The sequence below is a fragment of the Lycium barbarum genome, chromosome 4 (assembly GCF_019175385.1).
Source record: "Lycium barbarum isolate Lr01 chromosome 4, ASM1917538v2, whole genome shotgun sequence".
NCBI lineage: Eukaryota > Viridiplantae > Streptophyta > Magnoliopsida > Solanales > Solanaceae > Lycium > Lycium barbarum.
In genome coordinates, this window is record NC_083340.1 from 18,661,585 (window position 1) to 18,687,755 (window position 26,171).

Consider the following 26,171-nt stretch of genomic DNA (forward strand, 5'->3'; position numbering starts at 1 on the left):
TCTAATGGGAAAACTTTTTGAGAGGAATAATTCCTTTTGGTCTCATTCGGAAAACTCGATATTTTGATGAGAATGAGTATTGCTGAATAATATACTGAAGAGAAAATACAGACATCACCGGACATTCTATCTCGAAGTTGCGAGGACTCTTTACTTTCGATGGCACACCTGTGTCGGATTTTCGGATTCTTTAAAAATACACTATTTTTGAAAAATTCGACATGCACTTATTGACATTTTTGAAGAGTCCGAGCAACATATGTGTGTATACAGCCTCATGCCTCTATATCGGTAGTAGAAGTTAAAAGCCACCAAGAAACAAGTTAGTCTCCAACACAAGTAGTTGCAGTACATTGAAAATAAGAATGTTCATCATCATAAATAAATACAAATAGGAAAGTCCTGGTTGGTCAAGAAATATCATAAATAAATACAAATAGCAAAGTCCTGGTTGGTCAAGAAATACTCAAAGGTGGACTACCTTATATGTTAATTCTTCATCTTGTTCCATATCTCAAGTGCCGCTAATACCCGTACAGAAAAGCAGTGACCAAAGTGTAATACCTCATGAGGATTTTTTTTTTTTTTTTTGCATCTAACAAGTTCCATAGAAATGTGTATAGTCATTTCGCAGGCCTTATGCGAACCACTTTTGTCGGTTTTCTCTGGGTACTAACATGTTTCAGCTTGCCAGAATATCTCAACCCCATTCATAGATATAGTAGCAGTTTGAAAGGTTTCATCGAATGTTCAATTCTTCTAGGTAAAATAATGTATTCATGAATCAGAGTAAAAACATATTAGATTTAACACTCATGTTGAATTTCAATTTCAAATGGGGCTTCGAGTTTAATTGGCACGACAATATTCCTTCTCTAACAATTTAAGAGAGAAAATAATTAAATTAAGTATGTCACAGTAACAATCAGGATTATCACTCGTGTTGTTGCATTTTAATTTCAAATGGGACTTCGAGTTCAATATGCACAACTATATCCCTTCTCCAACAATCTAAAAGAGTAAATAATTAAATTGGGTATGTCACCGTAATAGTCGTTAATTCAGTTCATAACCTCAATTAATTCGAATCTTAGCTGTTTAACACTGCTTTTTCCTTTAACTTTTGGTGGAAGTAACGATTCCAACTAAATTTCATTCCAATTTAATAGTAAGTTTGAAATTTCAGTTTTTTTTTAGAAATTATGTTTTGCAATATATTTTAAAAGGGAAGTTAAATTATATAGAAAACATTTTTAGGCTTATCACCATTTTTCATATTATTCTTTTCAAATTCATTTTTTTACATAAAAATGTTGAATTTGCTTGTTAAAATGGACTAATAAATCAAATAGCTTTCTTCTTATTTAAGGGGAATAGTTCAAACAATGTAGCCTATGACGAACGTCTCTAATGCTTTGGCCCCTAGAATTTTTGCAATTCGTCAATAATGGCATTTTGCTTGGCAACCAAGTAGTTCATTTAAAATTTTGGAAAATAAGTAAGTTATTTTCAAATTTTGTTCGGAAAAGTAAGGTTAGGTCGACATCTCAATCTTTCTATTTTTGTTTGAAGCGGAATTAATATTTCTTTTTCAAGTGTCTGACATCTGTATAACATCACATGTATTTTTTTCTACTTTTGTTTTTTACCTTTAATTTTTTTTTTTTTTGGGTCTTTTCTCCCTTACACATCCAACCTTTGGCTGAAAAGTATCAAATCCAAATTTCCTTCACTTTAGACATAAAACTCAATATATATAAAACTGATAAAATGTTATGTTTTATTCACTTTTAAGAATTACTGTGTTTCATTCGCTTTTAAGAATTACTGGTACAAATATAATTTTTTGAAGTGATCTATAAAATAAATATATTTATGTTGATTTAATTCTCTTCAATATCAAAGTAGAGCCAAATAAAAAATATGTCGGTTCACTAAGTCGGGTTGATTCAAATATAAAGTAATGTTTGGATTTCAATCTTCCTTAAACTCAATAATTAATTATTTGGGAAAATTAAAAAACAAAGAAATTAAAGTATTTAAACAACAATTGCTACAAAGGTGGTCATGCATATTAAACTCAAGGATTTAATAAACAAAAATAAGTTCTCTATAATAAACTAATAATCCTATTAAACATTATGTTTCAAGTAAATATTCTATAATATATATCAAGATTAATTTTAAACCCAATAAATAATCATTTGGGAAAATAAAAAAAAACAAAGAAATTAAAGTATTTATAAAACACTTGCTACAAAAGTGGTCATACACATTAAACTTAAGGATTTAATAAACAAAAATAAGTTGTCTATAGTAAACTAATAATCCTCTAAATATTATGTTCCAAGTAAATATTATAAAACCCAAATCAAATACAAGTCGGTTTGTTTGGTCGGGTTGATTCTATTTAAGGAATATATGTATTTCCCCCCTTTAAACAACCCAAAATAATTAGTGAAACTTGGAAATTGTTAATATTGTGTCTGATTACTAGGGCTGAAGTGTCAAAAATAACATTGTTTCTCTACAGCGCTGCTTGTATAACATAACAGCCGTGCCACCCACACTCCTCTCTCTCTCTTAGGGTATTCCTTTCTCTCTCTAACAAATCTGCAATTTCTTTTTTCCCTGGAATTAAATATTTTGTTTGTTTGTTTTTGGATTGAAATTAGGGTTCGGATCGGTGAAGAGAGACAAGCATGTCGGATCGGTTGACCCGTATCGCTATTGTTAGCGCCGATAAGTGTAAGCCCAAAAAGTGCCGCCAAGAATGCAAGAAGAGCTGCCCTGTTGTTAAAACTGGTAAATTCTTCATTTTTATTGCTATGCTTGTCTATTTAATTACTTAGTGCAACTTTTTTAATTTTGATTTGGTTGTTTTTCTTGCTAAAAGTTGTGTATTTTGGGCTATGGATAATATGGTTTTGTTTTGTTTTGTTATCAATTTATAGGTTAAAGTTGTATCATCTATGTTAAAACTGGTAATATACCATTGGGTTTCTTATGCCAATGGTTGGATTTTATTGCTTGGATTGTGTAATTGCTTTATTGTTAAGCTAAGATTTGTTGTGGAGCTTTTCAATTTTGATTGGTTATTTTTTTGTTGCTAAAAGTTGTGTGCTTTTTTGTGTATTTTGGGCTGTGTATACTATTCAATATCTTAAACCAATTTTTTGTTTTTGATTGCTATGATTGTGTAATTACTTAATTGTTAGGCTAGGATTTGTTGTGAAACTTTTCAATTTTGATTGTTTATTTTGGAAAAGTTGTGTGCTTTTTTGTGTGTTTTGGGTTATGGATAACAGGACTTTGTTTTGTTATGAATTTATAGGTTAAAGTAGAATCATGTATGTCTATTGGGATTTTTGTGGGTAAACCAATTAGGGAGATTATTTTCTATGATTAAGTGTGTATATTTTTGTTGTGTACCGCTTCAAAGTTTTGAGCTTTGCACGATTAGTGATGATATTATTTACTATCCGTTGTTGGTTACTGAAGAAGAGGGATTTATTTATTACACTTTGCGTAAGTGATTGTGGAGTATGTTATTGATATGAGCTATTGGGTATAAAAAAAGGTTTTTGTCTTGGAGTTGATGACGTTTTTTACTTGTAGTTCTGATTTGTTAAGTCTTATAATGTCGTTTGGATTACAGATTTTAGCTTTATGTTTTATAATGGAATCAGACTAATGGTGCGGACCGTTCTTTAAATACACTTAGTGAAGTTCTGAGGGCTGTTGGGATTATATTTGACATTTACTCTTGAAATTTGCCCAAAGCTATTATATTTATAAATGAATAGAAAGTAGGTGTCCTGTCATTTAGTTTTCTGTGGAGATAAGCATGGATTACAATTGTCACTGAATACCAATACACCATTTAAAAAAAAAAAAACAAGGGCGCTGAAAAGCTTCCTCTGTCACTTTGAGGTTATGTTGGAGTCGTTCCTGGGGAAAGTAGAACACGGCTGCAAAGACTTGGTGGAATGGATATTCTTCTCTCATTGGGAACGGATATTCGAGAAGTATAAATGGGGTTTCTGTTTTGGCAAGGCAAGCTATGGACGGAGTCTTCTTGTTGATTGCCAGGAAGAGGATAAAAGGGGGTTTTAACCAAGGGTTGTATCCTCTGATGTGCAGTAGCATAACTATTAGATCTCAGGAAAAAAAGAGAAGTAAGAGTTTTGGCATATGAGGTCTATATAGGTCTGCACCAGAATGCAGATCAACCATGGGACATGGGTACATGGGCAAATTCAAAAGGAATCTACTCTTGACCATCTATTCTTTATACTGAAACACAGAGAAAAATTAGACTACTAGGTTTCTTCATTTCTTCCCTTAATTCATTCTTTCTTTCTTTCATCTTTTTTTTTTTGGTGGTGGGGGAATGGGGTATGAGGTTTTGTGATAAATGAGATTGTAATCATTCAATGTAATCCCTTGTGGCATAGTATGATTGAGGGCCAGCCTTGGGGCAGCAGCTTTTTTATACCGTTGTTAGGATGTTGTATTCTTGGATGCACATCTACCAAGGTACCTGGTGAAATGTCCGCTTTTACATTTCCAGACTTACGTTTCTAGAGTTGTCTCTTAGGTATACGGTCCTCTAGTAGCACTACTTTTATCAAGTTATAAGGGTCTGTCTAGTGTTTGAAAATCATGTTAGATTTCTAGAGTAACCGGGAAGTCCATTCTGTTAAATTTACAACAAATGTAACAAAACTTGATTGATTAAAAGAATTATAGCTCTTTCTTTACCAAAAAAGAAGAATTACAGCTTTTTGTCCAGTTGGACAAATGTATGATAATTTAAGTATTAAAAGGGGGCGAGGCGCTCTGAATCAATGTGGACTGTCTAAGAATAGAACAGAAGAAGCATTGATCCTTTTAGATTATACCACCTTATTAGGATCAAGGTTTAGTTGTTCTTGCATGTATATTTACATGAGGGTTCTTTTCAGTTGGGTTTCGATACTTGTAGGTCAGTTTAGGGGTAAGTCTTGAGATTAAGAAAACTTCTGGTTTAGAGAGGCCATAATGTGCCGTAAAAGGAAAATTATCTAGAATTTGAATGAAATGGGTCCAAATGGAGTGGAATGGTTCTGGAGGACTCATATAGCCGACCCCTATTTGGGCCCGAGGTGTAGTTGTTTTTTTAATCGTTGGGATCGAGGTGTAGTTGGTTGACTGTCAAATCAAATCATCAATGTATGGAATATGTATAATAGAGTGTAGTATTCATTTTGTATAGCGGGTAAATATGCTTGTTCATTTTTATTATATGGCATCATTTAGATTGTCTTCTTCAATCAATTAATTAAGCTTTGTTTTTGCAGGTAAGTTATGTATTGAGGTCACTTCAGCCTCGAAGATTGCTTTCATCTCAGAGGAGCTGTGTATTGGATGTGGTATTTGTGTAAAGGTTTGTATATATTACAACTGCGGGGAAATTTTTTGCTTCAGATCGGTCATTGTGCCTGCTGACTGATACTTTATTCGTTAATACAGAAATGCCCATTTGAAGCAATACAGATCATCAATCTGCCAAAAGATTTAGACAAGGATACAACCCATCGTTATGGTCCCAACACTTTCAAATTGCACAGGTCTGTTTAAGTTTCTGCTCTCCTGAGAAGTCTTTTGCTGATCAAATGCTGCTGTTATAACGTTCATTCTTGAAAAAATTCTTGCAGGTTACCTGTCCCTAGGCCAGGACAGGTTCTTGGTCTGGTTGGGACAAATGGTATTGGAAAGTCAACTGCCCTTAAAGTTTTGGCTGGAAAATTGAAGCCAAACTTGGGACGCTTCACTGTAATACTCTTTTGCATCTTCATCACTAGTCAATTCATGGCCATACAGCTTGCTTATGCTTTCTTTAATCTTTCTGTGCAGAACCCTCCTGATTGGCAAGAGATCTTGACTCACTTTCGAGGATCCGAATTGCAGAACTACTTCACTCGCATTCTGGAAGATAACTTAAAGGTGACTTCTGATTCAGTGTTTCAGCTATCCTAATTGCCCCTAGCTCTTTTTAGTTGGTGTTTTTGGTGAGTATCACTCATCTTTGGATATGCATCATTCAAAGAATTGTTGAACAACCTTTTAAGAACCATCACACCATTCTATATCAAGATGTCTTTTTTCTTTAGCTTTTTAATTGTTGCGTCCAAGCACCTTAACTCTTGACCATATAATATTTTATTCACTTGTAATTGAACTTTTTTCAAACAGGCAATTATCAAGCCTCAGTATGTCGACCATATTCCAAAGGCAGTTCAAGGAAATGTGGGACAAGTGCTTGACCAAAAAGATGAGAGAGACGTGAAGGAAAAACTCTGTGTTGATCTTGAGTTGAATCAGGTTTTGGATCGTAATGTAGGTGATCTATCTGGTGGAGAGCTTCAGAGGTTTGCTATTGCTGTTGTTGCAATACAAAATGCAGAGATATACATGTTTGATGAGCCTTCGAGTTACCTTGATGTGAAGCAGAGGCTTAAAGCTGCCCAAGTTGTCAGATCCTTGCTTCGACCAAATAGGTTCTAATTCATTCTATTCTGACTTTTCAACAATGAGGGATTCAATTTATTGGTCCACATACTGAATTATTCTTCTATGTTTCAGCTATGTCATCGTTGTGGAGCATGATCTTAGTGTGCTTGATTATTTGTCGGATTTCATTTGCTGCTTATATGGGAAGCCTGGTGCATATGGTGTTGTGACCCTACCCTTCTCAGTCAGGGAAGGAATTAATATATTTTTGGCTGGATTTGTGCCTACAGAAAATCTACGTTTTCGTGATGAGTCCCTTACTTTTAAGGTAAAATTCAGATTCTTGTGTCACCGACATGTCATGGAAATTTTTTCTGAACGTTAGCATTTTTCTGTAGGTTGCTGAGACCCCACAAGAGGCTGCTGAGGAAATTGAATCATATGCACGTTACAGATATCCAACCATGACCAAGACTCAGGGTAATTTCAAGCTTAAGGTTGCTGAGGGTGAATTTACTGATTCACAGATTGTTGTGATGCTTGGTGAGAATGGAACTGGGAAGACGACCTTCATTCGCATGCTGGTACGTTTTGCTTTACAAACATATCATGTCTGAAATGGCTTCTGTTTCCAGTCTTCTGCGTTATAAAGACTTCCACTTGTGGTTCTGAATACTGCAGGCTGGTCTATTAAAGCCTGATGAGGTGGAAGGAGGATCTGGTGTCGAGATACCAGAGTTCAATGTTTCATACAAGCCCCAGAAAATTAGTCCAAAATTTCAATCCACCGTGAGGCATTTGCTACATCAAAAAATACGTGATTCTTATCAACACCCCCAGTTTTGTTCAGATGTGATGAAGCCTCTCCAAATTGAGCAATTGATGGACCAAGAAGTTGTTAATCTTTCTGGTGGAGAGTTGCAAAGAGTTGCCTTAGCCCTGTGCCTTGGAAAGGTAATTTTTCTCCTACTCTGTAGAACTGCTGATTTGGTTGTTTTGTACATTGATCCGGTAGATGTCAGATGTCTTGGTCCAATCAAACAGAGTCTGCCTTTCTTTTTTCATTTTTTGGCTCTCTATTGCAGATACTTGGTCTCTTTTTCTCATAGTGTTTCTTTCTTTCTTTCCTTCTCCTTATATTTTAGTTTATTGTGTCCTACTTTTCGGGAATGGATTTGCTGTTGGCTATCAGACCTTAATTTGGAATTTTTGGATGTGTTAGAGATGAAACTGTAACAGCTTTGTTGATGTTATTTGCTGTATTTTGCAGTACCTTCTGGATACTCTTTCCCTACCTTATAAAAGGTCTCTCCATGTGTTTATTTAAGGTCGTACAAATTTTCTAGGTTTTTTCTTCCCTGGTCTAGGGCGTCGGATTGACGGTTTTGCCAAGTTAGATAAAACCAGCAAGAATTTCTGTTTGCATGTTGCTGCTCCTCTGCCTCCATTTTGTTTATTATAAGTCTAAACCATGTTTTTATTATTGAGAATCTTTGTTTCTTACTTCACACTTCAAAAAATGTTGCACAAGATGTGTTTTCACGTAACTCTAAAGCTAAGCTTATTTATAGGGGGTACTATTGTTTCTTACTTCACACTTCAAAAAATGTTGAACAAGATGTGTTTTATCACGTAACTCTAAAGCTAAGCTTATTTATAGGGGGTACTATTAGCAGTGAAAGCGTAGATGAATAGCAAAGTTTGTCTGCAAGGGCAGCATATGAAGACTATTGCCCTCATTTCTCCTACTCTGGTGATGTATTTAGAAATTGTAACCTAACTTGTTTATGTAACTCCGTGCAGCCTGCTGATATATATCTGATCGATGAGCCAAGTGCCTATCTTGATTCTGAGCAACGTATTGTAGCTTCAAAAGTCATCAAGAGATTCATTCTTCACGCGAAGAAGACTGCATTTGTTGTAGAGCATGACTTTATAATGGCAACTTACCTGGCAGATAGAGTCATTGTATATGAGGGGATTCCTTCCATAGATTGTGTTGCAAATGCACCTCAATCATTGTTGACCGGAATGAACCTATTTTTATCAGTAAGCCTTCTCCCATATATCTTGCATGTTATCTTTTGTAGCTTGTCCTGCTAACATTTTTATACTCTTGAGATTTGTCACAGCATGAAACTTATATTTCTTATAGCGCATATTTTTCTCACGTAAAACAAATGCTGTTTAGACAGCTGCACTAGCTTTATATTCTGCTCTGATTGTTAATGGGATTTGTGTTCGTTTCTTCTTATTTGATATGCTATCCAAATTGTGTGCAGCATCTGAACATTACATTTAGAAGGGACCCAACTAACTTCCGTCCAAGAATCAACAAACTGGAATCAACCAAGGATAGGGAGCAGAAATCAGCTGGATCCTATTATTATTTGGATGATTAAGCCTGAACAGGTTGCATCCATGATCCTTGCTTACATCTTTCTATTGGCACCTTGATGTTAACAGAAGCTCCACTCTTCCCGTAGGTGCTAATCGATGATCGCAGGCAGCCACTGGTTATTTATCCTATAGCCACCTGACATGATTATTAGAGGTTGACCTCTCAGCAAACAGATGATTGGATATCAGCAGAATGCCTTTTGTTTCATCGTTGGTTTTTATATGATTTAGTAATTATTACTGGTATTATGTACTCATAATGTAGTTTTGTTCACCAATTTTGACTCAGAGTGAGGAGTTTTGCCTCAGATTTTTTTTTTGTATGTTGATCCTTGGCATATGAATGAGGCATTTGATTGGGTTGATGAAAATTGAGCGACACTTGATGTCTTTGAATATAATGCATTGACGAAGGGTATTCACAACTATCTCTACTCTTTATTTCGTGTCACTAAAAGTTACTAGTGGATATGACAGGCTTTTATTACGCAAAGCTTCATCAAAACATTATTCGATTGTTTAGAGTGACTATAATTTTTATTAATATTTTCTAGATACTATTTGTCACTCTCTTAATTGAATATTGAAAAATATATTTTTTGATAGTAAGTCTGGAGAACAGTGCTTGAAGAATGCACTCTTTGTTTTCTAGTGTAGGGAATTATTCAATGAGGAAGTATCGATCTTTGAAATTCTTTTCTCCATCTCTTTCAAAAAAAATAAAAATACTAGTCTTTTTAATTTCCAATTCAAACATATTTGTCTCATTTTGGTTTAGGTGCAAAGTGAAAACTAACTTAATTATCTATGATACGACTAACTCGGAGTCGGAGGATGTTATTTATTATACGGCTAACTTCATGAATATAAATATTGATATTCAATTCACAATATCAATTATCCTTCATTCTGCACTTATGTACATTTTTCACAGATCCGTCAATTTTGATTTAAATTATCTTAATTAAATGATAAGAATATTTTTATAGCATCCGGAGCCTATTCTTACGAGTCTTCTTGTAATTTTCTATTTAAACGAGAAATAATTTAGAAATGAGTAGATGACCTCCTCATTATGAAGATGTTATTACATTTTTCCCTCTTCTCCTTTTCTCCAAAAAAAGTAGGACCGGTAAATCACTATTATTTTCCTCCGTGTTTAACTGGCAAATTACTAGTAAAAATGTTGGGAAAAGGACATATATGGCCGTTCGGCCATAAATAATCCAATCCTCTAGCCCAATTTTTCCCAAACCCAAAATGTAAACAAATCTCATCCATTAGCCAAAATTTAAATAAGACAATTTCAAATAAAAACCCAAACAGAAAAATGTTTGAGACGATTTTTATATATAATATGTGTCATTTATGTATAAAATATGCATCAGTACCTTTCTGTAATGTATAGAAACTGTATAAAATATAAATCACTAAGGTATGTATCATTTTTGTATATAATATGTATCATTTGTGTATATAATGTGTATCAGCACAGTGCAACTGCCATGCATAGAATAGAAAATTGTATCATTTTTGTATATAATATGTATCATTTTTGTATAGAAAGTGTATATATAATTCCAGCATGTGTATATAAACTGTATCAATCTTGTATAGAAAGTGTGCCATACGTATAAAAAATGTATTATAGAAACCATATCATTGTGGTATATAATATGTATCACTGTTGTATATGTTAAAAATAAATATCATATCATTATTATATAATATGTGTATAATAAATGTATGATTAATTCCAGCATATGTATATAAACCGTATAATTCTTATTTATAATGTATATATATAATTCCAACATATGTATATATGCTGTAGAAGCCCTTTAGTGGCGACGTTTTTGTGGCGACTTAGTCGCCACAAAAAGTCTTTTTTTTAAGCATCTGGGCTGTTGGGCCGGAGTCGCCACAAAAAGTCTTTTTTTTAAGCACCTGGGCTGTTGGGCCGGCCAGCCTTGGCATTATTTTGGGCCGACCGGCCATTTTTTGACATTAATTTGGGCCGAACGGACACCTAGTGGGATTAAGCCCAAATAGTGATTAATGTGGGATTAATTTGACTGAGTGGACACACAGTGTCCTTTTCCCAAAAATGGGTTTTCATCTCTGAAAATCCATCTTTTGCCCCTCAACCTCTAAGTGCTTTTTGCCTCCAACAAGGTGAGAATTTATTGTTTTATTATATTTTATTTTTATATCTACCATGAATATACACAAAGATTGATTATCTAAACCACATTTTTCTTTATATTTTGGAAAATTCGCTTATAATTAAGTTGGACTCGCAATTTAAGCTTGTGGAAGCTGAAGAAAAAATTGAACTTTTGGAGGTCTTGCTCACCGATTCCGAAAAAAAAATGAATTTTGCTGAAGGCTAAACTTAGAGAGGCTCAACACGAGAAAATAGCTTTGAAAGAAAAACTTAAATTGTGGAAGATTATTTGTGCTATCTTGTTGTTGTTCATTATTTATATGTATTTTGTTTATTAAGTTTAATATTTCTATGGATTATGTTTTTTACTAGTCGTACCTTTTCCCCTATAATGTAATCGCACCCTCTATGTACTAATTTATTTGTGTTTCTTTGTTAAATTGTCAATTAATAATAGACTTTAACAATAAACTTTGAAGAATTAAAAGCATGCCAAACTAATTCAAATTTATGACTTCATCATAAAATAAAAATATAAATTAACAGCCTTAGTCCGAAACTTAAGTGACCCATAATCTAAGACAGTGAGCCTAAATAGACTCTAATCGTCATCAGAATAGAAGTCCTCAATATCGTCCTCAGAACGATATTGGCGGTCTCTTAACACACATATTTTTTCAGGAGATGTTAATACTCTACCGGTTGATGATGCTTATTCTTCGGCCAACTTTAGCATGTAAAATATACAACGTCTTGCTAGCATTCTGTTGTTTTCTTTTCTAATCCTTTGTACGGCAAGCTAGCAAGTTGCTGGACCTACTCGAGGCATGGTTATTGAGTACCTTGTTGGGATTGGAGCGTTGAGATTTTCCAAGTCACGAACAAGACGTTCTGATTCGGCAATCCGATGTGATCATTCTCGGCGTAAACCGCAATAATATTCTCGTGGATCTGAATATTTCACACTGCAGAAATCATCATTACACTCTATAAGAAGGTGAGGATTTATCTCGTCTAGTTTGAAATCACTGGTATCACTCGAAAAACTGCTATGATTTGAACTCTCATCATCACTGCTATTTGGTTCTTTTGGAAAGAGTAAAGACCAAGCTGAGTTTCTACTACTCGACATTGAATACGTTGTAGTCTAATAACAAAACAAAGAGCTACTTATATAGTTGCAAACCCCCAAGTACCCTCGGGGGGGGGGGGGGGTCTTTATGACTCTACCTACTTACCTTATTATAAGAAAAAATATTAATCTTCATCGGACATTTCACAGTCCGAATCACACTTGGATCTAAATCTTGTGCTACTATGTATACCATAGTCTACCCTATGGTAACATATTTACATACGATTGTTCTCTTCGCAAAAACGATTAAGAGCAAAATTAAACTCTTGTGGAGTTCCGCGAGGCATTGACATAGCATGTTTTTTTGGGCGTTTAAGCCCTACTGAAGCTAACTTTTGCTCCAGTGCTTCAACCTCCCTAACACGCCAATTTCACTCCACTCTCATTGTTTTATTGTATTCTTGACTGAATGTTTTGTTAGGGTTATTTGAGTAGTGACAATCATCATCATCTAGTTCTCATGTCCTACCCATTGCTTCAAATATGTTTGCTGGGGTAAAACTTGTAATAGAATCAAGATTACCAAATTGGGTGTAGAATGTCATGATAACTCGTTTTAAAGTGAATACTAGTTGTTTATCAATCATGTTATATATAGTACTGCATTTTTTGACCGTTTATTTGAATTTAATTCATATTACGCAATGTTTCAATGCGCAATAGAACATGATTTGACAACACATCATGCATGCCAATTTCAGCTTTTTTATGACACGTAAAGGACAGATTTGACAATACAATGCTGCATTTTTTGACCGTTTATTTGAATTTAATTCATATTACGCAATGTTTCAATGCGCAATAGAACATGATTTGACAACACATCATGCACGCCGATTTCAGCTTTTTTATGACGCGTAAAGGACCGATTTGACAATACAATGCTACATTTTTTGACCGTTTATTTGAATTTAATTCATATTACGCAATGTTTCAATGCGCAATAGAACATGATTTGACAACACATCATGCACGCCGATTTCAGCTTTTTTATAACACGTAAAAGACCGATTTGACAATACAATGCTGCATTTTTTGACCGTTTATTTGAATTTAATTCATATTACGCAATGTTTCAATACGCAATAGAACATGATTTGACAACACATCATGCATGCCGATTTCAGCTTTTTAATGACACGTAAAGGACCGATTTGACAATACAATGCTGCATTTTTTGACCGTTTATTTGAATTTCATTCATATTACGCAATATTTCAATGCGCAATAGGGGTCAATATGAATCTATTTAAGAAGAATGTTGGATGAGGTAAAAACTAATCCATTTCATAAGTTTAAGTCTCTGAAGTCATTCAAAAAAAAAAAAATCAAAGTTCCTACAAAAAATAACTCAAGATATTCCACCAGTTAAGGTTTCAATACATTGGGATGATATTATCCTTGATGACAATAGTACAGTTCGTTACAATAAAAGACCAAACGTTCACGTTAAATGTCCACTTGAAATGTCGTATGAAGCACTAGCCACTTACATATATGAAAAAATGAAGGTTAGTACAGATGAGTATGAAATCTCTATAACAGGCAGATATCCACAATCAATTTCCAATGTTATAGTGCTTTATGGTAGGCATTATATCAATGATGATGATTCTTTGAGGGATTATTTGAATGCACCAGAAGAATTAAAACATTTAGTCGTCGTTAATGTTCTTGAGATATATGTTGAAAAGATACCCCGAGAGGTCCCGCAAGAACTGCCCAGTCAAGCTAACACGTATGGAGATTTTAGTTCTTACGGGGGTATTTTGAGTGGCCAGGTGCCGCTGGAAAATCTTACCCAACAAGTAAATCAAACTTGGTAAATATGCATTCTTATATTATTATTTTGTGCAGTAGCACGTGTTTATTATATGTATTGGTAAATAACGATTTTTAAATCTTTGTAGGGGTTATAGACCTGATACGAGTAATATTGGGCAATCATCTCAATGTAGTGGAGCAACTCATTATTAACAAAACTCTCAGTTCAGTGGAGTTGATTATTATAATAATTCTCAGTTCAGTGGAGCTGATTATTATAATAATTCTCAGTTCGGTGCAGTTGATTATTATCAAAACTCGCCAGTGGTACCAACTGTGGATAAAAGGCAGTCCTCTCAGTTTGGTGGGGTTGATCATTCTCCACACCATGCTCAATATCAATATGTGTAGGTTCATCACCTTGATGTTAAATAATTAATATATATATATATATATATATATATATAACATATGCTTTTTATCGTGTAGGAGGAGGCCTTTATTAGATGGCGCTGATTGTCCAAGTTATGTGGATACATCAGAGAGTGATGGCAATGAACCAGCTAATAATGCAGAGGTAACCGATGATGAAGATAGTGAAGGGGATGAAGAAGATACGCATTTTAGTCCCCAGAAGCAACCAGAACCAACTCACCACCACGTACCACCTCCGATGGCGGAAAACCCAATTCTTGACAACCCAATGCAGTGGCATTCTGACTATGTTCGATATCTTGACGGTCTCCAAGGTCGTGAGGATGCATTTGTCTTCACAAGAGATGATGATCAAAGTCGCCAAAAAACGTGGATTAAACCAAAAAATCCCATGACTGATGAATGCGTCCTTGCAAAGGGAATGCAATTCACATAAAAAAAGATGTTGCAACGTGCTATCAGAATGTATTGTATAAAGGATATGAGGGTGTTTAAGGTTGATGACTCAAACAAATCGGTATGGAGGCTGATTTGTAAGTGACATACTCAAGGCTGTCGGTGGTTGCTTCGGGGAATTGTTAAGCCTGATGGTCTGTGGGAAATCACAAAATTCCATCCAAAGCACAGTTGTGATATGGGACAAAGTCGAGCAGATCATTTTAATTTAGTTATAAACATGATTGCTCATGTGTTACTTAAACACATTGAGGAAATTCCAAGGTAACTTTTCTGACAGTTTACATTATATATCTTATAGCAATTAAAATATCATTGCGAAATGTTGTTTGTTTAAACTTATGCAGGATGCCTATCGAAACTTGTATTAGCATGGTCCACTCAAAATATGGTAAAATCATAAGCAAGAGAAAGGGATTTCTCGGGCGTAGACGTGCTTTTGAGATGATATTTGGAACTTGGGAATCCTCTTTTCAGGCGTTGCCGGGGTATATGGCGGCTCTAAAACATGCTAATCCTGTCACTGTTGTATAGTGGCGGCTTTTAGAGGGTAGAATTTTCGACTTCGTCTTTTGGGCATTCAAACCAAGTATTGATGGTTTTACTCACTGCCGGAATGTGATATCGATATATGGGTCGCTTGTATATGGCCGATATGCTCATGCAGTCAAATGCTTTGAGAGAATGGCCAGAAATGTAATTGATTATGTGGCGGAGGAATATAAGGTCGTAAAATACCTTAAAGCATATTCCGGCCACTTCCGTCCCCTTAGTGATCAAGCTTATTGGCCAACCGCATCGTTTTCTATGATTGCGAACGAGAACCATATCCGTAAATTGGGAAAAAACAAGCTAATCCGTCATCACAATCAAATGGATGTTAGCGAAAAGACTTACTCTCGCAAGTGCTCGACATGTAAGCAATTTGGGCATGATAAGCGTTCATGTGGGCAAAACTCCCGTGGTGGCAGCACATCTGGAAGTAGAAGAGTGTCTAGAACTTGATTTTTTTTTTAAGTCTATTGTAATTTAATGATGTATTTCGGTGCTAATGGAATGAAATATTTTTCAATTATTATGAACCTCTCTCGTATTGGATGAATTATTTTTAAATATTATATTTATTTTTGCACATTCAAAAGGTGCGGATTACACAATACAATAACAAAATAAAATAGACATAAAAGAAAAAAAAACTAATACAAAGCAGAGTATTTTTTTTTTTTTTTATCTTTCTTGAACCAAAAAAGTACTTTCATAGCTTTGGGAGTAAAACAAAAGAGATTAATCAAAATCCTATAAATTATGACACTTAAACCTAAATATAACAAGTTTTCAAACGTACTTCGGGGCACTTTACAACCCCTAAAACGACGATCCAAATGTATATGTATACTTGATGTAATGAGCCGATATTATTGTATACTAAAAAAATATTAAGTTCTATATAAAATATTTATATTATGGTGTTTTGAAACTTGACTAATCTTCGGTCAAAGTACGAAAAAAACCCTAATTTTGAGTTTGATTTCCAAAGAATAAAGGTTGGGGTCGGTTTTTGGTAGGGGTTTCACGCACAGAATCTGTGCATGAAAGGACCAAAGTGTAAATGTACACTCTGGCCCTTTCACGCACAGATTCTGTGCGTGAAGCCTAGTTTGGTTTTTTTTTTTTTAATGGGTTAGTTTGGTTTCATTTTTTTTTTTTGGGTTACAAAAGTGCCGGGCTCTGACGCAAGCATTAGTGGTTTATTAATTTAACGGGCTCAAGCTCATGACTATAAGATCTTATAAAGATAATTTTATCGTTGTTTAAAGGTTCCCTTTTAATTTATCCTTTTTAAAATAAAAGAACATAATATCTTTGACAAAATGGACTGTCCAAAAATTTAGGGAAAACAACACAAAATATTTACCCGATCATGTCCCCTCATAAACTAATTTTGTTTCTATCCAGTTAGGCCAAAACTATTTACCCGAGTATCATCGCCTGAACCCTTCCTCCATGATACCATCTCAGTATATGGTACATACCAGGGTATAATGGAGGATTGAGGAGTGTCTCGTTGAAGGACTGAAGCAATCCTCCATGATATCATCTCAGTATATGTATATAACATGATAATAACATAGAGGTTTTTTTTTAGGAAAGTGTGTTTTTTGAATGAATGAACACGGTCTTCTATGATGACCTGTCAATATATTACATATACCATTTAGGTTTCATAGAGAGTTGATAAGTGTTTTTGAAGAAGTGAAAGTAGTCATTTGTGATACCATTACAGTTTATAAGAGATATCATATTGGTACCATTGTTTTTGGGGCATCCAAATAAATAGTTTTGGAGGTATGAAAGTAAGAGTACAAAACCGGATAATTATTTTGGGTGCAATAGGCATCTGTTCTTTTCCCAAAAACTTAATGACATCAAGAGGAGGCTTCATATTGCATTTCTGTAGAAAGTTGAGTATCAATGATCATCACGTACACGTTTAGACAAAAGAAAAAGAAAAACGAAGAGGATAAAAAATGCACAAACTCAATAAAATTAGGTGGCTCAAATTTTTGGACTACAAAAAAGTTTGGACAACAAATGTAGGAACCATGTAATTAAGTACTTCATCCGTCCCATATTAGTTGTCCATATTATTATAAATATCCGTCCCAAAATGTTTGGTTATTTACAAAATCAAGATAGAATTAATTATCTTATTCCTACTTTGCCCTTAACATTAATTGTTTTTTAAAGTAAGCAATATTGATTAGAGTGCAATTAATTAGAGAGAGATAAGACTAATGTAATAAAAATACACTTTTATTTATGAGTTCTTAAAGGGCGTGTAAAAAAGAAAGTGAACAAGTAATATTGGACGGAGGGAGTACCAAATATGCAATTCTCTCTTCAATATTATTTTGACCAAAAAAAAAAAAAACAAGAGAAAAAAGAAAAAAGATGGATGTCCGGTTTTTGACTTTGTATTATTGGTTGTTTATTGAGACTTGAGAGGAGCATGTACCCCCCTTTGTTTAAATGTATTTGATATTCTTTTTCTTTATTTTGACGATTTTTTAAATGGTAGATACAATTTCACTAATACTAACATTCGTTCGTTCCCATTTTTGGGACGTTTTAAAATGCTTGACACTAACTCATTTTTGTACAACTTCATGAATTTCAAGGATTGGAACTCATATGTTAACTATTCAAATTTTATACTTAATTTATGTGATATTCATTTTTGGAGAAGATGAAAATGAGAAAATAACCCCTTATGTTTGGAGTAAGTTCAAAATGGTCCTTTAAATATATTCCTAAGCATTTCTAATTCTTAAGTTTGCAAAAGTCAACACTTTTGGTCTCGATAAATATTTTAACGAATTCCGATTGTTAAATTCAACGAGAACTGAGAAAAATAAATGGATTTAACATGAACTCACATTTTGAGGAGTAACTAAATACATATATACATGTATGTTGATAGATTTAAATATATAAAAGTGATAAAAAGCCTTGCTTCTTAAGCAAGAACCATTTTTTAAAACTGAAAAAATTATTGTAACTAAATAAATATAGTAGTAAGTAAATAGATAAAAGAAGCAGGAGTCACATAATCTATTCTTTTTGACTTCTTAGAATAATGAAAATTTTCCCACCAGATTAAACATAATTAAAGAAAAGAAGCAGGAGTCACATAATCTATTCTTTTGACTTCTTAGGATAATGAAAATCTTCCCACAAGATTATACTATGTAACAACCTACCATTTACAGCAAAATGGCCCATAGTGATGGATTTTATAAAATCTTTTCCAATGGAATTTACATTTAATATCTTTTGCTTTAACTTCTCTATAAATACAATTGTTGTGAAGATGGTTTTCACATAGGAAAAATTATCATATAGTCACTAAAGTATTATTATCTAAAGAAGATGAATTCTCTTTCCTTCAAAGTGATCTTGTTGTTCACCTTGTTGCTCATTTGCAAAGGTTAGTTCAAGATTTTTTTTTTTTTTAAGTAAATGGTCCCTCTAGTTTCCTACTTCAATTCCTATGTTATTCCAAAAAATTTACTCCATTCTATTTTACTTTATCTGTCGTATTTGAGTTCACACATAGTTTAATAGAAAAAAATGAAGATTTTTGAAATAATGGTCTTCAATTATTTGTGTTGTTATAAAACTATTGGAACGCATGGTCTTAAACTTGTCCTAATAGTTTTGTGCCTATAAAATGTGTCATTCTTTTATTGAAACAGATTAATAAGAAAATGTCAAACAAAGCAAAACTGAACGAGTCAATTCAAGTTATGGTATGTACAAATTAATACTTATTTGGCATCAATTTCTCCTTTTCATTATATTGATGAACATGAATATTCCCTTTGGTTCCTACTTCCTACATTATTCCAAAAATTCTCCATTCTGTTTTACTTTATCTGTCGTAGTTTGAGTACTTCAGACAAAGTTTAATGAAAAAAATGAAGACTTTTGAAATTACCTGCTTCAATTGTTTGTGTTAATATATATATAGGAGTATGCATATTCCCTTTTAATTAATGAATTATGAATTTTGGGAAACAGGTAATGCAGGATCCACATATCCTTGCCAGACTCCAGCAGATTGCAAGGTTAATTGTGGGGAAGATGGGACAAAACTTTGTCAAGCTAATACTTGCATCTGCCAAAAATGCACTGCTTTCTTCCCTCCTAGTCCAGCTGATGAATCTTTTGTAACCCAAGACAACTAGTACAATGTTACAAATGTATTATTGAAATTTAAAGTTTAATGAGGTTTTACCCTCATACAAATATATCGAAACAATTTATCTTACTATTTAGCATACGCAATTTTTTTTGGCCGAATCATATATGGTTTCTGAAAGTTATCCGAATTTTTAATTTCATTTAGACACTTAGACTAAAGGTTCGACTTATTTAATAACTTAAGTCGTCAAGAAAAGTGTATATTGAACACACATAACAACTTGAAGAAAGGTGATAAAATGCGTGAGGCTCACCTGTCATTGACATGGAAAATACAACCAATAGGAAAAAGACACATCATCAAAGAGAAAAAAGTCAAATCTGAACCATGAATTTTTTAAGAAAAAGATATGCTTTGCTAACCACGATTTACTTCATATGGCTTCATTCTTGTTTAATTTGCTTCTTTTGTTACTCCATATTGTTTATGATTCCTAAATTTGGACTAAAAGGTACCGAGCCTACATACAAGGTTAACTCATTCTTTTCCAACTAGCGACGACTTTAAACATAAGATGCACTGGGACATCCTAAATAAATTCTATATCGATAAAATACGGGATAAATATTTGGTATATAAGAAAATAAGTCTCAGATCGTAATGTCACATTTTAAAACCGTATAGATCTAGATTCAAAGTAGACAATACTACTAGTGGATTTGGCTATTACTCTTCTCTTCCTACTGGTGGTGATTGTATACACAAAAGTGCATAATAAATATAAAATACACAAGGTGCATTAAATCTAATTAGTGGATATCGCCGTTAGCTAGGTTTAACCAATTAAAAGAAAAGATTAAACACCGGCTATGGATATTTACCCAATCTCTAGTCTCCATCCACGTTGTTGTACCTTTGGTAAGCAGAACAAGCCAACAAATCAATGGTAAAAACTTACCCACAGGGGATTTACACCAATCAATGCCACTTATAACGGTTAAATGATTTAAATCATCAATCAGAATTGATTTTTTTCTACAGATATACAAATCTTCTCTTAATTTTTTCCTTTTTTTTTTCTGAGATTCTCTTAAATGTTACGTACATCGAGAATATGGAGAATTTTCATATTATCACCAAATTAAGTGACGACACGCGCATTGTCTATCTTACAGATACAATACAATAAAAACTTGTGGATCCTAATCACATATCACATATATAAAGTAATTACTAATTAAGGGAAAGTTTTTAGTGATTGCTTTATGAATATCATTGCACTGATTTGACATTTAAGAGACTAGCATAAATTATAGAGTTCAATTCTCTATACAATATACTCCCTTTATCTCAATTTATGTGAACATATTTCCTTTTTAGTCCGTGCCAAAATGAATGACATCTTTTTTAATTTGGGAACAAATTCACTTTATGAAATAATTTACAGCCACACAAATATTTAAGACTTATTTTGAACCACAAGTTTCAAAAGTCTTCACTCTTTCTTAAATGTCGTGCCCAGTCAAATGAGTTCACATAAATTGAAACAGAGAGAGTACAAAGGTTCTGATTATAGTCTTTAGATGGGCAAATTTCATATATGGTCATTCAAGTATACCAAATTACTTGCTAAAGTCACTTATGTCTATTTTATATCAAATAAAGTCATTTAAGTTAGACCATTTTATCCACAAAGTCATTATAACTAGAAAACTAAAGTTATAATTTCGTAACACTAACTTCCCTTGTGATTTATAACATTACACTTACAGTTCTATTTTAATTTTTTAACAAATATTTTAACTTGATTATTATTAATATAAAAAATTGTGATTTGACAATTTTTTCTTTTGCGATATATTATTTTGTTTAATTCATTTTGTAAAATTACCGTTAATTTATTATTCTTACTGTTGCTCCCAAACGCACACGCAAGTATACGTGATCGTACAAGTAATATAGACTGTTAAGTCCAGATATCGATCCCACAGAGACTTAGATTCTACTGTTAAGCTAATTCAAATTTGAAAGAACCTATTCAAGAAAGTGAAAATCAAGATGTTTGTTGTGCTAAACTAAAACTGAAAAGTAAACAATTTGTGATGGGTGTTTTTGTGATTGGGACTATCTTGACAAAGATTGTAAGGATTATCAGATGAGAGAAAGATCTAGGGTTATGGCTTTCGACACTGCAGTTAATCTTCAGACAATTCCACCTATTTTATTTCCTGGGTTACTAGTTGACGGGTTAATTATGCTTTATGATATTCTCTCGAACTACTCACAAGCCTATAGATGTTACTATAACGCCTATATCTCTATGGTCATCAGAGGTAACAAGAACGCGTTTATTTCTCCGTATTCAACTAAGTAGGGCTAAAGGGTATATCTCTATCCTCAGTAGCGAAACGATTAAATCGAACAAACTCTATTTATTCTTATTACGTACGTGAATTCTCTTTCTCAAGTTCAATTCACGCACCACAGATAGTGTCTAACTATTGGCCAGATAATCAAACAATTACAACCAAGAATAAATAAGCAACCCAAAATATGGAAAATCAATAGATAATAATTGTCATCAAATCAACTTTCAAGTCTTTCGCCACAACCCTAGAATTAAGAAGTTTAGCTACTCATGATTCGATCATAGACAAAAGAAGCCATGAATAAACTAGGGTTGAAAAAAAGATGAAAACTAAAATAACCTAGAGAGAAAAAAAATAGAACGGTGGCTTACAAATCCTTGAATAATCCCAGCACACCGTTCTCAGCTATTAAAACTTCTATATATAGGCTAGGGTAAAAATAACAAATAAGGAATCCAAATCCTAGTCGAATCGGGACAACTTCCATAGAACCCCGCTTTCCTTCCGCATCGCGGAAGGATCGCGCAATGGTGATGATGAGTTGGTTTATCCGCTTTCTTCACGCGATGCGACTGGATGGCCTGATGTTCTGAGGCTTCTCGCGATGCTTCCGCGATGCGGAAGAAAAGCGAGGTTCTTCAGTCGAATTAATCTCCTTTTAGTTCATCCTTTGTGGTCTTCGACTCGTCACCTCATCTAATCGTCATATGCTACGAAACCCAATCATTTTGAGCACAATTTCCATCGTTTGTCGTCATCGTACCTATACACATGAAATACAACGACATAAGTTCAAATACGACGATTGCATCATGAATTAAGCGATAAAAGTCATATAAGAGTAAGCTATAAAATGACACAAAACATGATATTTGTGCCAAATATCACTTACCTTGTGATAATGATAATACGTAAGTCTAGAAATTATAGAGGTAGAATAAAAGCATAAGTAGCATTTTCTTTACGTTACCCTTCCATTTCCTGTTATTAGTTATTCACCAAAAAGAAAAAAAATGTTTCTTAGCTCCGCTCAAATTTTTCCTATTATTTTGCTTGTTACTAACTAAGTTGATCATGTCTCAATACATAAACATTGCATAGGAATTCTCCAATGGCTCTATAATTAATTTTAACTCCTCGTAAAACATATGGTTTGGTAGCTATGTTTAGCATGTGCTCTCCGTGCAAGAGCACTTACGGTTCCGCCACGGCAATTTCACCACCCATAGTATGATTTAACTAAGTTTTTGTTTATAAAAATTGTGATTGACTAAAAAAAATTGCGATTTGACTAATGAGTACATAAAAATTAATTAAACCAAAGAAAAAAAATTAAAAGGATAAATTTTTCAAACACAACTTTTATTAATAATAATCAAGTTAAAATAGTTGCTAAAGAATGTAGCGTAATACACAAGGAAAATTATTGTTACGAAATCAAACTTGAAGGGGATTTATGAAATTATTGAAGAGTATTGTAAATAAGCTAAAAGGGTAGTTTAGTCATTTCTGTAATGTGGATTAGTTAGTTAAGTATGTTAGGTAATTACCTATACATAGGACATTACATTGTATTGGGTATTCAACTTTGAGATTTTGATTCGGAGTCACGGTTAATTTCAATGACCCGATGTAAGTGGAACAACTATAATTTCGTTTCAATTGAAATGTAGTGAAAATTACACAAAATGGAGTAAATATATGAAACTTGCATTGTTAGGAAGAAATAAGATAGGGTTCGTTAATGGAAAATGTAAGAAGGAAAACTATCCTGAAAGTTTGTGGGATCAGTGGGAACGTGTGAATGTTATAGTACTGTCCTGGCTTATGAATGTTGTAGATATTAATCAAATAGGTGGTATTATATATGCTACTGATTCACAAGCTTTGTGGGATGATTTGAAAGAGAGATTCGAAAAAATAGATGACTCAAGGTCATTTAACATACATCAGGAAATTGCTGCTGCAGTTCAAGGAACTCAGTCTGTGCCTGCTTATTATTCTAAATTGAAAGAATTATGGAATGAGTTTGAGTCTATGGTACCTATACCAGGGTGTAACTGTGACAAGTCAAAAGAGTTTGTTCAATATGTGCAAAGACAAAAACTCTATCAGTTTCTCATAGGCCTGAATAAGTCATATTCTCAAGCAAGGAGTCACATCTTGTTTCAAAATTCTCTTCCGACTGTGAACCAAGCTTACTCTATGATAATAAGTGATGAAAACCAAAGAGCTATAACTAGTTCAAACAACTCTACTGGTTTACTTGGTTCAAGTTCTGGTAAGAATCTGGGAATGAGTGAAAATGAAGCTATAGCAATGTACTCTAGAGCTGGAAACCAAGGTCAGAAGTTCAAAAAGAGATTCAATCCAAACTATAATCCTAATGCCTTTTGTGATCATTGTAAGTTTAAAGGGCATTACAAGGTTGGTTATTATAAGCTAGTGAAATATCCTCCAGATCATCCCAAAGCTAATCAAGGAGACGGAAGGTTCACTTAAAGTGAAAATAAATTTCATCAGTCTGATAATAGGTTCATGGCAAAATATGGTAGAGGAGGTGGACAAAGTGCACATACAACTCATAATGCAGTTTTTGAACAGCAGAATCAGAATATGAGTATCTCAGATGTGAACACTGGAAATCAGATCATGATGAATTTCAATTAACATTACAATCAATATCAACCAAGTGATGGTGTTCCTCTACAGCAACAACTGGCTTGGTTTCAAAGAACTGAAGGCCCTACAACACTCGCACCTTCTCAGTATGCTGAAATTTGCAAAATGATGGAGCAAAGTCAACTTGGTGGACAACCATCTCAATCCAGCAATATCACTCATTCTACAAACATGACATATACATGTAGTGCTCTGCTAGTTTTACAAAATCCAAAAGAATGGATCATAGACTCAGGGGCTACAAATTATATGACTTCAAACTTAGAAATATTAGAAAAATCTACTTTGACTAAACCTGAAATTGATAAGAAGGTAATACTCCCTAATAGTGAGGTTACTCATGTTAAACAAACAGGTAAAAGTGTTATATCATCTATGAGCAATATTCATAATATGTTATACATACCTGAGTTTAAATTAAATCTGTTGTCAGTGTCAAAATTAACCAGACAACTGAATTGCTCAGTTAAGTTTTATCCTGATTTTTGTGTTTTCCAGGATCTCTTCACTGGGAAGGTGAAGGAGATTGGTAAGAAAGATGATGGTCTCTACTATCTCATAAGGTCAAAACTCAGGCTTACTAAGGAACAAATACTTGGTTATGGTCTGTACTCTACTAGTGAAACTGTTAAAGATGAAGACCTTAGTTTGTGGCATAAAAGAATGGGTCATGTATCATCTAGTATTTTACACAAACTGTTTCCTACTACAATGTCTAGTATTACAAATTTACTAAATAAATGCACAGTATGTCCTTGTGCCAGGCAAACTAGATTGCCATTCCCTAAGAGTACTACTACTAGTTCCAGGATGTTTGAACTTGTACATATGGATGTATGGGGACCATATAAGACTGCTACTTTTGATGGTTGTAAATCCTTCTTAATTGTTGTAGATGATTTTTCAAGATTTACTTGGGTCTTTCTACTAAGATTAAAGTCTAATGTATTTGTGCATATAAAGAATTTCCCGACTCTTATTAGAAATCAATATGATCTAATGGTCAAGACCATAAGAACTGATAATGGCACACGATTTGTCAGTTCTATGTATTATGACCTGTTTACCATTTTAGGGATCATTCATCAAAAATCATGTCCCTATACTCCACAGCAAAATAGAGTAGCAGAAAGAAAACATAGACATATTTTAGAGCTTACTAGAGTAATTAGATTCCAAGCTCAGATTCTAATAAAGTTTTGGGGACATTGTGTACAGGTTGCAGTCTATATAATCAACAAGTTACCTTCTCAGGTGATTAATAAATGCTCACCTTATGAGAAATTGAACAGCAGAAAACCTTCTTCGATTCATTTGAGAATTTTGGGCTGTTTATTTTCTGCAAAAATCACTCAACAAACAGATAAGTTACAATCTAGATCAAGAAAAGCCATTCATATGGGCTATTCTGAATATCAAAAAGGGTACATATTATATGACATTGAGAATAAGAATTTCTTTGTACACAGAGATGTCATCTTTAAGGAAGACATATTTCCTTTCTCAATGAGCACAAATGCTAAAACTTCCATTTTTCTACCTGCTATTCCAGTACATGAAAAC

At 33.7% G+C, this 26,171-nt stretch overlaps 1 protein-coding gene and 1 long non-coding RNA gene across 3 annotated transcripts; both read left to right on the forward strand.

Moving 5' to 3' along the window:
• Positions 1–2,433: 2,433 nt before the first annotated feature.
• On the forward strand, positions 2,434–9,323 carry LOC132635467 (ABC transporter E family member 2). 2 transcript variants are annotated; one of them, XM_060351873.1, is made up of 13 exons: positions 2,434–2,588; positions 2,676–2,805; positions 5,343–5,428; positions 5,515–5,612; positions 5,700–5,817; positions 5,899–5,988; positions 6,238–6,542; positions 6,628–6,823; positions 6,894–7,079; positions 7,177–7,449; positions 8,299–8,544; positions 8,778–8,907; positions 8,982–9,323. In XM_060351873.1, the coding sequence occupies exons 2-12, from the start codon at positions 2,703–2,705 to the stop codon at positions 8,895–8,897; spliced, it is 1,821 nt and encodes a 606-aa protein (XP_060207856.1). In that variant the 5' UTR covers positions 2,434–2,588; positions 2,676–2,702; the 3' UTR covers positions 8,898–8,907; positions 8,982–9,323. The 2 variants fall into 2 exon arrangements, with proteins under 2 accessions (XP_060207856.1, XP_060207855.1); XM_060351872.1 differs by having other exon boundaries at positions 8,778–9,323.
• Positions 9,324–18,708: 9,385 nt separating this feature from the next.
• Positions 18,709–19,683, forward strand: LOC132638245 (uncharacterized). Its single transcript, XR_009581639.1, has 2 exons — positions 18,709–18,840; positions 19,434–19,683. It is a non-coding gene; the product is annotated as an uncharacterized LOC132638245 (long non-coding RNA).
• The last annotated feature ends 6,488 nt before the right edge of the window (positions 19,684–26,171 follow it).

What these genes read in the sequence shown, in the direction of transcription:
- LOC132635467 (XM_060351872.1), top strand. Translation starts at nt 2,703, where the DNA reads ATGTCGGATCGGTTGACCCGTATCGCTATTGTTAGCGCCGATAAGTGT. An exon ending in AACACTTTCAAATTGCACAG is followed by an intron (nt 5,613 to 5,699) that starts GTCTGTTTAAGT and finishes AAATTCTTGCAG; the next exon opens with GTTACCTGTCCCTAGGCCAG. An exon ending in CGACCTTCATTCGCATGCTG is followed by an intron (nt 7,080 to 7,176) that starts GTACGTTTTGCT and finishes TGAATACTGCAG; the next exon opens with GCTGGTCTATTAAAGCCTGA.